This window comes from Strongyloides ratti (assembly GCF_001040885.1).
Source record: "Strongyloides ratti genome assembly S_ratti_ED321, chromosome : 1".
NCBI classification, from domain to species: Eukaryota; Metazoa; Nematoda; class Chromadorea; order Rhabditida; family Strongyloididae; genus Strongyloides; species Strongyloides ratti.
Window position 1 is genome coordinate 9302508 of NC_037307.1, and position 13309 is coordinate 9315816.

General features: G+C 22.3%; 1 protein-coding gene across 1 annotated transcript; it reads right to left on the reverse strand.

Moving 5' to 3' along the window:
* Positions 1 to 9756: 9756 nt before the first annotated feature.
* SRAE_1000288500 (Protein-tyrosine phosphatase, receptor/non-receptor type domain and Protein-tyrosine/Dual specificity phosphatase domain and Protein-tyrosine phosphatase, catalytic domain-containing protein) lies at positions 9757 to 13303 on the reverse strand (the record flags this gene model as incomplete). The annotated part of the gene is made up of 3 exons (XM_024650013.1): positions 9757 to 10118; positions 10168 to 10456; positions 10505 to 13303. 3 exons carry the CDS (start codon positions 13301 to 13303, stop codon positions 9757 to 9759), a joined length of 3450 nt encoding a protein of 1149 aa, XP_024503833.1.
* Between the last annotated feature and the right edge of the window lie 6 nt (positions 13304 to 13309).

The window sequence follows — 13309 nt, forward strand, 5'->3', positions numbered from 1 at the left end:
TGTTTAACTCTACACTTTCACTATACTTTGCCATTCATTTTTAGTTGAATGATATTAGCCAAACGTCATATTTAGTGGTTTAGTACATACTAAAGATAGTATGTTAAATGTAATCTATAACATTATTGTAATAGTTATATATTTTGAAGATAATGGAATGTAATAAAAAGGTGAGAAATAGTTCAATAGATAATAGTAGTATGTTAATTTCCATATGTATGATGCTTATACTTGAATTAATATTATTGAAGAATAATATTATATAGAACAATTCAAGCATAATATTATATTTTCTCTTTTATTCAATATATATCAAACAACATTTTATATAATTCATATTAATTCTATAAGTTATAATTTAATGATTCATTTGAATATTTAAATATATCATTTATAAATCTTTTAAAAAAAATTTTTTTTTATTTAATAATAAAGTAGTTTTTAAATAATAATCATTGTTTATCAATGACAATTTTTTTTACCAAAATATAACAATAGGATATTACTTTTTTTTTTAAATACAATTATTATTATTATATTATCATTTCTTTTTGTTTATAAGCTGATTAATAAGAAACTAAACACCAAATTGCTATTTTTTATATCAATTTTATAATTATTATATTTCATAAAACTATAAATATATATATATATATATATAATATTATGAATGATAATTTCAACACATATATAGATTGCATTTTTTTTTTATATTTTTAAATATATATTTACTATATTTTATAATTATTTATTTTTACTTATATCAATGTAATAAAAATATAATTAACTAACCTCTTATGTTACTAACTTTACTATCAAAAATAGATATTGAATCTTCATCTGTCAGTGATTTTTTCATTGATGTTATAACATACTTAGGAGTATGCCATTCCATAATTTATTTTTTTTTTTGACTTTAAAAAAAAAATAAATAATGTTTTCTTTTATGTATAATTCACACAATAAAAAATGTATACTTTTTGTTAGTATAACTTTTAAGAATAGCAAAAAAGATTAAAATAATAGTAATAATGTATTAATATTAAAAAAAATAATTGTGTGTTAATATATAAAAGAAAATAGAATTTAAATAATAGTAAAAATAATGGTTTTTGACAAAGGAAACTGAAATGTTGCAAAAATTATTTTAGTACATTCTAATTTAACAACAAAGATAAGAATTTAACAATATATATTTTTTTATAAACATTAAAATTAACCAAAAAAAAAAGAAAGAAAAGATTAATTTGGTATTATAGATTGTTAATAAAAAAAATAAAAATAAAAAAAATTTTTTTTTAAATATATATGGTCAAATATAGGAGAATCATCAATTATAATATAAAAGATAATATGGATAATAATTGTGTATCTTTAAATATATATATATATATACAAATGTAGCTGAATTAACATTGTAAAATAAAATTGTGAGTATGATTTATTTTTATTAAAAATGAATAGCTGTTATATTGTTTGTTAATAAAATAAAAATACATTTTTTCAGTCTTTATTTATTTTAATAATATTATAATTGATATTACTATAATTAGTTATATTTTAAATATGTTATAGTTAAAAAAAAATACACATATAAGAATGTAATAGATTTATTTAAGAGTAATTCTTTAAGTGCAAAATACTGTCTTAATGATTAAAAATATTTATAAACCTTTATTTTTATTTGATTTTACCATCAGATAAATTTTACTAGCATCTGTACACAAAGATACTTTGTTAGAAAAACTTAACTTTTCATTTTCTTTCCTTATTAATAGGGAAATAAAATAAAAATTTGGCGGAAATTTAAACTATAATTTATAATTATTTATTTGTATATATGGATACCTTATATTTCACTGACAAAAGAAGAATCAAATAACCTTTAAATTTTAAAATATAGAAATTTATTTTTTATTATATAAATAAATTTCCTTGAAAATTAATATATTAGCAAATTATATATATTTTTATTACATTTGATAAAAAATTTTTAATTAAATAATAAAAACTTACAAAACATATAACGAACAAACATTTTTATACTTGATTTATTATACACACTGTTTAATAACTTTATCTTCCCTTTTTTTTTCTTCTAAAAATATATTAAGATAATAAATTATTATCTAGTAATTAGGTAAAATTTTTAATATAATATAAATTTTTCAAAAAATTTTTCAATTAAAATAAATTACTATCAATGTTAACATAACTTTAAAATACTTCAACTCTTTTATCATTATATGTGTTCTTCAATTATTTATTTTAAAGATAAATTAAAAAAAAAAAAAGAAAGTTGTTGTACATTTCAACTACAAAAATTCTTTTCATTATTAATGATTAACACGATAAACTTTTTAAATATAATATACATTTGTCATATCATCAACTTATTTTTATTTTATTTCAATAAGTAATAAAAATTTACAAACATTTAAGAGTATGCTAGAGTATTATTATAATACAAAAAAAATAAATAAATACAAAAAATGATAGAATATAAGAATGCATTAAATTTATTTAGAAAATTTTTTTTTTGGTATTTATAAATTAGATTCCTGTCATTTAAAAATGGCAGATTTTATTTTCTATTTCTTTATATAGTTTCTTATATTAAATCTTTAGTAACAATAATTTCTTATTATAAATTTTAAAAAATCTTTATTAACATACAACTTTTCAATTGAAATTACATTTCTGAAAAATGCCATGTTTCAACAAATTGTCAATCGCTTTTTTTTCAATTTATATAAAATATTTGAAATAAACAAATAAATTACTTAGTTAATTGTATCATTTTACCTTACATTTTTTTGATGTTAAAAGATAATGACATACAAATATATTATAAAATTTAAAAAATTATATAATAAAATATGACTTTTTAACCAGATTTTACAGTCAAAATTTATTGCAATTTTAAAATATATCTAAGATTTTCTTAATTTATCTAAGAATGACTCATAATATAAAAAATAAATATATAATACGAATACTTTATTATGTTACAATTTACAATATTGTTATAATTAATTTTTATATAAAAAAATTGAGTTTGTGTCAAAATACATAAATTTCATGATTTTTTTAATGAATCTTTTCGCAAATAAGTATTAAATTATATTTTAAACTAAATCTTAAATCAGAATCTTAATATAGTTATTTTTTAAAGTGTTATTAAGATTTTTAAATATAAAATTAAATTTATTATTATTGAACTATGAAACTTTATTATAATTTCTTACCTATATTTACATTTTTAAGGTTACTTTTAAAAATTGGATTTATTTATGAAGTTATAGTATATCGTATTTTAAAATCGTTTATATCTTTATTACAAATTTCTAGATCAGCACCTTCATGTTAAAAAAAATTCCTAAAATTTTTTATGAAAGTAGTTATATTTTCAAGATTTGTATCAGTCTTCGATTATTAGATTAAGAAAAAAAAATTCCTATGCGAGATGTGTTAATAAAAGTCATATTAAAATGTCTTTTGATTAATTTTTTTAAAAATTACCTTAAATATGACTTGGAAAATTTTCTAATGAAAAACATAAATTTGTAATTTTGATACTTCACAGAAGAAAAAACATTTATCTTTGATACTTTTACATCATTTTGATACAAACAAAAAATTATTATGAATTCTTACTTTTTATAAATAATCATGTTTTTTGAGTTCAAAAATTTTATGTCATAAAATATTACGAATCTCTTTTAGAGTCAATGACTACTAAATTAATAAAAAATAAAATAAAATAAAATAAAATAAAATAAATAAAAGATTTTAAAAGGTTTTAAAAAATTAATTAAATATATAGTAATTTGAGCATTTGATAGTTGATAAACAGTAAAAAAAGTTCAACAAAAGTTTTAGAGATAATTTTTTAACATAAATAAACAAAATTATTATATAAATAAATAAAAATAACATTAGGAAAATTGGTAGTAGATTTTTTGTTAAACTTTTTATAAAAAAATAAATTTTAAAATCATTTACTTTATTTAAGTATTTATTAAATTTGTTAGATTGAAATTTATATATAATCATCATTATAATTTTAAAAAAATATATACATATATTTAATATTCAAATTTTTAAAAAAAATTTCAAATACATATGTGACTCTAAAATAAAGCCAATGTTAATTATTTTAAAAATTTATCTCATTTCAAAAGCTATCAAATGACTATAATTGCAAATTGAAATTCCAATAAAAAAGTTGTTTTTTTATCACAATTTTTAAGGTATAGTCGGTAATCTAGAATATTTTCAGCCAATTTCCAAAACTCTAAAATAAATAATGTTAAAACTACAAAAATTAATATTCTAGACCTACTTTTGAATAGAAATCGAATGAAACTAGTCCTATCTTCATAGGATAAGTATTTGCTGAGATAATGAAAAGTCGGGAACAATGAATATTTTAGAAAAATTTCCGCCTCTGTTCATATCTCGCTTCAAAATCATAATAAATGCAAACAGATTTCTACAATCGTCTTCTAATGACTTTTCATATAGGCTCTGCCTTCAAAATATTTTTATATCTTTAACCACTTTCGAGATATAAAAAAATGATGACAATGGATTACGCGCGAAAAAGTACCAGGTTTCATATCTCAAGAACGGTTGAAAATTTTAAAATCTTTTCAACGTAAGGTATACCTAAAATTACGAATGAAGCACAGCGCATCCAATTTCATAGAGATGTGACTTCAATAACTTGAGTTATCACTACATTCTCAAAACTCTTTTTTTAAATATATTTCTTATCATATCTTCATTTTTAGAAGTCCTATAAAGATATAAATAGGCTTAATGAATTTCTCGTAAAAAGTTGATCTAGAATAAAGTATTTATTTTTAAAATTTACAATATTATTAGAGAAATCCAAATTTACAAAAAAATATTCCCCAATTTCCCCCTTCAACTTTGAATCCCTATAACTCCTGAAGTTTCAATTTTCAAATATTGTTGATTATATTCAAAATTCATCCCGTTTCATGAGCTATCGAATGACTATAATAGCATATTCAATTTCCAAAAAAAATTGTTTTTCTTTGTTCACATTTTTAGAGGTAAAGTCGGAAATCTAGAAAATTTTCAACCAATTTTTATATTTCTGAAAATAAAAATGCTATAGCTATGAAAATTAATATTCTAGACCTACTTTTGAATAGAAATCGAATGAAACTAGTCCCATCTTCATAGGATAAGTATTTGTTGAGATATTGAAAAGTAGGGTACAATGAATATTTTAGAAAAATTTCCGCCTTTGTTCTTATCTCGCTTCAAAATCAAGATAAATGCAATCAGATTTCTACAATCATCTTCAAATGAGTTTTCATATGGGGTCTACCTTCAAAATATTTTTATACCTTTAACCACTTTCGAGATATAAAAAAATGATTACAATGGATTACGCGCGAAAAAGTACCAAGCATTGTATTTCAAGAACGGTTGAAAATTTAAAAAACTTTTCAACGTAGGGTATAGCTTAAATTATGAAAGAAGCCCAGCGCATCAAATTTCATGGACCTGTGACTTCATTAACCTGAGTTATCGCTAGTTTCTTAAAACTTTTTTTAAAACATATTTCTTATCATATCTTCATTTTTACAAATCCTATAAAGATGTGAATAGGCTTAATGAATTTCTCGTAAAAAATTGATCTAGAAAAAAGTATTTATTTTTAAAATTTACAATATTATCATAGAAATTCAAATTTACAAAAAAATATTCCACCATTTCGCCCTTCAACTTTGAATCCTTATAACTCCTGAAGTTTCAATTTTCGAATATTGTTGATTATATTCAAAATTCATCCCGTTTCATGGGCTATCGAATGACTATAGTAGCATATTCAAATTCCAAAAAAAGTTGTTTTTCTTTGTTCACATTTTTAGAGGTAAATTCGGAAATCTAGAAAATTTTCAGCCAATTTTTATATCTCTGAAAACAATGATGTTGTAGCTATGAAAATTATTAATCTAGACCAAAATTTGAATAGAAATCGAATAAAACTAGTCCTATCTTCATAGGATAAGTATTTCTTGAGATACTGAAAAGTCGAGAACAATGAATATTTTAGAAAAATTTCCGCCCTTGTTTATATCTCGCTTCAAAATCAAGATAAATACGATCAGATTTCTAAAATCGTCTTCTTATGAGTTTTCAAATAGAGTCTACCTTCAAAATATTTTTATACCTTTAACCACTTTTGAGATATAAAAAAATGATTACAATGGATTACGCGCGAAAAAGTACCAAACATAATATTTCAAGAACGGTTGAAAATTTAAAAAACTTTTCAACGTAGGGTATAGCTTAAATTATGAAAGAAACCCAGCGCATCAAATTTCATGGACCTGTGACTTCATTAACCTGAGTTATCGCTAGTTTCTTAAAACTTTTTTTAAAACATATTTCTTATCATATCTTCATTTTTAGAAGTCCTATAAGGATATAAATAGGCTTAATGAATTTCTCGTAAAAAATTGATCTAGAATATTTTTTTTTTTTTAATATCTTATTGTATCATGGAAGTCGAAATTTAGAAAAAAATATTCCCCAATTTCGCCCTTCAACTTTGAATCCTTATAACTCCTGAAGTTTTAATTTTCGAATATTGTTGATTATATTCAAAATTCATCCCGTTTCATGAGCTATCGAAAGACTATAATAGCATATTCAATTTCCAAAAAAAGTTGCTTTTCTTTGTTCACATTTTTAGCGGTAAAGTCGGAAATCTAGGAAATTTTCAGCCAATTTTTATATTTCTGAAAATAAAAATGCTATAGCTATGAAAATTAATATTCTAGACCTACTTTTGAATAGAAATCGAATGAAACTAGTCCCATCTTCATAGGATAAGTATTTGTTGAGATATTGAAAAGTAGAGTACAATGAATATTTTTGAAAAATTTCCGCCTTTGTTCATATCTCGCTTCAAAATCAAGATAAATGCAATCAGATTTCTACAATCGTCTTCAAATGAGTTTTCATATGGGGTCTACCTTCAAAATATTTTTATACCTTTAACCACTTTTGAGATATAAAAAAATGATTACAATGGATTACGCGCGAAAAAGTATCAAACATAATATTTCAAGAACGGTTGAAAATTTAAAAAACTTTTCAACGTAGGGTATAGCTTAAATTATGAAAGAAACCCAGCGCATCAAATTTCATGATTCTAGGACCTCATTTACTTGAGTTATCGATAGATTCTTAAAACCATTTTTTATACATATTTCTTATCATATCTTCATTTTTAAAAGTCCTATAAAGATATAAATAGACTTAATGAATTTCTCGTAAAAAATTGATCTAGAAAAAAGTATTTATTTTTAAAATTTATAATATTATCATAAAAATCGAGATTTAAAAAAAATATTCCACAATTTCCCCCTTCAACTTTGAATCCCTATAACTCCTGAAGTTTCAATTTTCGAATATTGTTGATTATATTCAAAATTCATCCCGTTTCATGGACTATCGAATGACTATAGTAGCATATTCAATTTCCAAAAAAAAGTTTTTTTTTCCATTTTTATTTAAAAAAATTTTTTAATTACTTATTTTTCTTTACTTATTTGTTATTTTAGTATAAAAAATTTTATTAAATCAACATTGTAATTTTTGAAGATATTATACATATGTATTATATTTAAATTTTCAAAAAAAAAAAAAACTTATTAGTAAGGAAAAAAATCATTTATACATAAAATACTAATCAGAATATAAATTATTTTCTTTTTTTAGTAACTTCCTTATCTTTTTTTTTAGTTAAAAAATATACCTTATGGCTTATATTTTAAAGGAAAATGGAATAATACAAAAGTCATTAAATAATATTATATACATGAAACGAAAATTCATTTTTTGACTCATGAAACATAGTGATAAAATCAAAGCCAGAATCTTTAGAACGATGAAAATATATGTACTTATATATCATTTTTCATTTTATAACGGTAAATGTTGCTTTGAAAAAAGTTTTTTTTCTTAATTGTCATGTAAATTAAAATTTCCAAAAATTCACTACATGTAAAAAAAATTCTTTCGATAAATATTAAAATTTACTTAATTGAGAAATATTATCATCATAGATTTCTAACTCATTTGTACATAACTGAGAAATAGTATAACTATAACTTGAAATAATATTATTAATTTCATTTAATTAAGTAGCAACAATAAAAATTCTTACAGTTAGTTTTATCAGAATTAACTTATATAGAATGTTTCAATGATGTGATTTTAGAAATATTTTTTTAAGTAAATTATGCTAATTTTTAAAAGCACAAGAAAGACAAATATTTTCTAAGGAATATTTTTAACAAAATGGTACTTAACAATATTTTTAATTATTACACATTTTTTAAGATTGATATATAACATCTCATAGATAAGAAATAATGTAACATGACTAATATCATTTAACTAAATATCATTTTTAATGTTTTTTCTTATAACTTATTTAAAAAAATAAGAGTTCAAAGTTTATGCTATTTCTTATAATAATTTATATGTTAATATTAAAACCGAAACTATTCTGTTTTACAAGAAATCATTATGTTCAGCTTTATATGGAGAATGATAATAAACATATATTTTAGTAATTTGATAATTTCAAATTAATGTCTTTCAAAACCATAAACTATAAAAAAATTTAGAAAATTTAAAAACCGAAGTTTTTTAGAATATTGTTGCAACAGACTAATAAGATTTCTGGTTTTATATCATTATAGATTATTAATCTATTGTGTATAAAAACAATACAATGTTTTTAAAATTATGAAAAATTTTAAAACTTTAAAAAATATCATAACTAAATTTTTATTAATATTATAAATTAAAAATCAAATAAATAAAGAATGTGTAAAGATAACAATAATAGATATTAACATATACAAAAAATTAAATTTATCAAAAAAAACATATTTTTTAATTATTTTTAAACAAATTATATTACAAAACTTAGTTAAAATGTATTAAATGACAAAAAGATAAGCAACTTTAATCACTAATTTTTAATCAAACTTTGATTTATTTTTATGTATTAATATACTTTCTACCTATTCTATATTTTTCTTTCAAAAAACTTCTTGATAGTTTTCAAATGAAATTTTGCAATTAAACAACAATCTCTTTATAACATCTTTTTTCTTTCATGTATTCCAGCAGAAAAGGCATAAAAATGTTTCAAAAGATAAAACAAAAGTATCATTAAACAAATCAGAAAAAAATTCTTTTTAATGAAAAAAAACCATAAATATTTTTTATTGTAATATTAAGAATTATCTAATTCTATATTCTAATTGGTACTAAAAACATTAAAACATAAGATTCAAACAAATTATATAAAATAACTGTTATCTAGAAATAAACTTTAATTTAAAAAGTGTAAGATACAACATATATTTATGTTAAAAAACAAAATATTTTTTAAAATTTTAAAAAATGATCTATTAGTCTTATATTTAAAATTATTATGAATTTATAGTTTAAAAAAAGAAAATATATAAAATAGAAAACTATAAAATTAAATAAATTTTATAATGTTAATACTGTTATTGGTTTCATATATTTTTTCAAATGTATGTGATTATTTTAAATGAAAACAAATTATATTTTAAAATTTATTAATAATAAATGGTTATAAAATGATGTTATGATTATACATCTGTGACAAAACATAATGTCAATAAGACATTTTTTAATATTTAAAATTATTTTTATAAACTATTATCCTTTATATTGTTTATGTTCGCGAAAGATTTTTTTTGACATTGTTGTAAAATTTTTGTAAGCTTCAGAATCCATTTCATCTATCTTATTTTTAAAATGTTCATAAACAATTGATAATGAAAAGATAAATTGCATCTTATTTTGAACTGCTTTATAGCGGTGCGATCTAAGTGTTTCCAAACATTTTATTGGATCGAAAGATTTACCAGAAATGATCATATCGATCATATAAATAGCTAATGCTAATGTTCCGGTTCTTCCTATTCCTGCACTACAATGAATTGCTATATAACAATTATTGTCAAGATTTATAATCTTTTTGTACAGTTCATGAATAGTTTTACTTTCATTAGGTATGACTAAAAAAAAATAATTAAAATAAAATTTTTTTTATTAAAATAAACTTACTTTTATCAGGCCAATTAACGTATTGAAGAATTTTAAAATTATGTGAAATTTTTTCTTTATTCAAAATTGTGTAATCATATTCAATAATATGATTTTCATTATCAATTTTTTTACCAATAAACATGACAGTGTATCTACTTAATTTTTTTTCTTTAACATTTGTTGGGAAATATGCATAACATTTATCTTTCTTCGTTATTTCCTTTATACTGACAAGTACGACAATGATTCCGATCTTGTATCTAAAAATCATGTCATACATATCATCAACTGTTGTCTGTAGTGGTGCCTAAAAAAATATACATTAAATAAAGTTAAATTATTATTAATATCTTACCTGACACATAATAATTTTTCTTTCCTTTTCATCACCATACTTATAGATCATTTGATTAGCATGTATATAACCACGAATATCTTTAGAATCATATCCATTAATATTTACTGCTGTTTTATCAAGACATTCTATGTTATTGTAACGATTTTTATCATCAGCATCTTTATTAGCATTATAGAAATTTTTACAGTTTTCAAGAAGTGCTTTATTATTCATCATTCCAATTTTATCAAATTGAACACAAAGTTCTCTTAATTTTCCATCATCAAGAACACTAATAAATTGTAAAAAACGCTTGAATCTTCTATCCATGTTACCTTTATGAACATCTAACTTGTAAAGATAATGTTCATATTCATTGGCAAAATTTATTCTTTCATTATTTTCACTAATTAACATCTTGTTGTCAAAGAAATTTGATAGTAGTGCTTTCAATAAGTAAGCATATTCCATAGAAGAGATGTTTCCACCATAACGCTTTTCACGAATTTCTTTTATAATATCCATTGGATTATAAATTGAAGGATCAGTTTTCATTGTTTCCAAAATACAACAAAAATATGTAAATATGAATACACGTGATCCAGCACTACGTGAAGCATGAACGAGAACATTCCCATTTCCAGCACATTCAGAAACCTCTAAGTATAGGTTAGTTAAATGCAAATCCGTATTCGGTATTGTATGTTCTTTCCAATAACTAACATGAAAAAGTGTTAGTTCCTTTGGTTTTTCTCCTTTCATAGTCATGCTAAATTTTAAAACTTTAACATTTATAAGATTTGTTGGGAGTTTTTCCAAAAATTTAACAGTAACATTTCCATAAGTCTGATTTGTTTCTGGCCAATATAACAATTTATTACTTGTTTCTGGGTCTTCATCATTATCTTGATAAATCATTGAAATAACAACTGCGACATCCTCTTTGTAAAGTAACTCCCAAAAATATTTTACACTTTCAGGTGTAGGTCCATCAGAGATAATATAATTTCTTTCCGGTGAGACATCATCAATGCAATGAGCTCTTATTTCTCCAAAGATTGATTTAAAACATTTGACCAAGGAAGAATCGAAAATAGAACCTGTATCGAAATCCATCTCTTCATCACCTTCTATTTTCATTGAAGACGATTGATTTTTTAATTTATCCGGAATATATTCTTTGTCTTGAACTATTTTACAATACTCTTCCAAATTTGCATTTGATACTTCTTTCCACAATGCAAATATATTAGGATATTTAGATGTCATTTTCCTTCTTCTAATATACAATTTTATTTTTTTCAGCATAATCAGACCAATGATACCAATAATAATTAAGATAACAATAATAACGATTCCAACAAAAATAAAAATTATACCAGCCAATCCAAATTTTTCCTTAAATTCTTCAAATCGTGATTTTTTAACTTTATTTATAGTTACTTTATCTTCATCCACATTTAAATATCTTTTTCCATCTTTGTCTACTTCAAAACTTGCTTTGTCACTATGTAAAAACGAATGAACTAAAGTGATATCTCCATTAGGCGTATTGTAAAGACATTCTAAAGTTGTATTGAAATCTTTAAGATCTGATGTGAAGACAAAATCACCAGAACGATACAAACCATCTTTTGCTACTCCATTAGCATTCAACTCAGTTAGATTAACTATCTTTTTATTAATGTAATTAATTGAATAAAGGTATCCAAAACTGAATCCATTAATTGAACAATTTGGTCTGACCACCGTCTCATTTGATGAGTAGAGAACATATTCCAATGGAAATTTATAATGTTTTTGTGGTGGTGCGAAATAGAAGATCTTCGTTATCATATGGTTGCTTCCAGTCGACGGGTAATCATAGGAGAATTTTAAAAGCTCATATCCATTTAATGAGAAGGTTCCCTTGGTAGTTTTGTTGGAGTTTGGTACTTCTTTAACTCCATTCTTTGTAAAAATAACTTTGGTTATTAAAATTTCTTCGTTTTTGTAGAAATCTTTTAAATTTGGTTGATTTTTTAAAAGGAGTTGAATTGTAAGAGACGTTTCCAAATAGTCAAATTTAATGACATCAATGTCTATATTGTTGAGCGATTTTTGGGTAGAATTGTAACCATTTATTACCATTAGTGGTCTGTCATTGACAGCTCTTAAGATCATACAAGGCTCAGCAATCTCCTTTTTATAAGTATCTTCAGGTATTGTAAACAGATAATAAAGTTTGTTTGCATGTGGAAGCTCGTCAGATGTTTTCAACTCATCATTAACTAAGTTGAGTTGAAATATCTTCCCTGTTTTGTCCTTTGTAAATTTTAAAATTTTTTTTTGATCATTGCCACATTGTTCGGTAATTGGAAGTTGGTTATTTATTGTAACCCGTTTTGCCATCATATAAGGTTTTGGAGCGAGCTGCCAGTTAAAATTGAACTTCCATCTTAATTTCTGAAGCGTTCCGTTTCTGTGCGTATTTGTAATAGTTCCACAATTAATTATTTGAGGTCCAGAGAGGCTATATACCAGAGGTATCCATAAAAATGTTTTATTTCCATTTCGAATTATTGATGGAAATTCAGCTATATTCGGGTTTTCAAAAAATTCGTCTTCTTGATGTCCATGTTTGTAATTGTGACTTGGAAGCTTCAATAAAATTACATCCGATGAAGAGTTTGAATTGATGTTAACTGGAAATGTGGTTTGATTGATTTCCTTAGGAACCGAAGGAAAGAAGGTTCCATAAGTACTTCCTTCACATCGTGTGAAGGTTATCAGAAGTAGCAGCCAGAGAGTTTTGAATTGGTTAAAAACCAGAAACATAGTAAA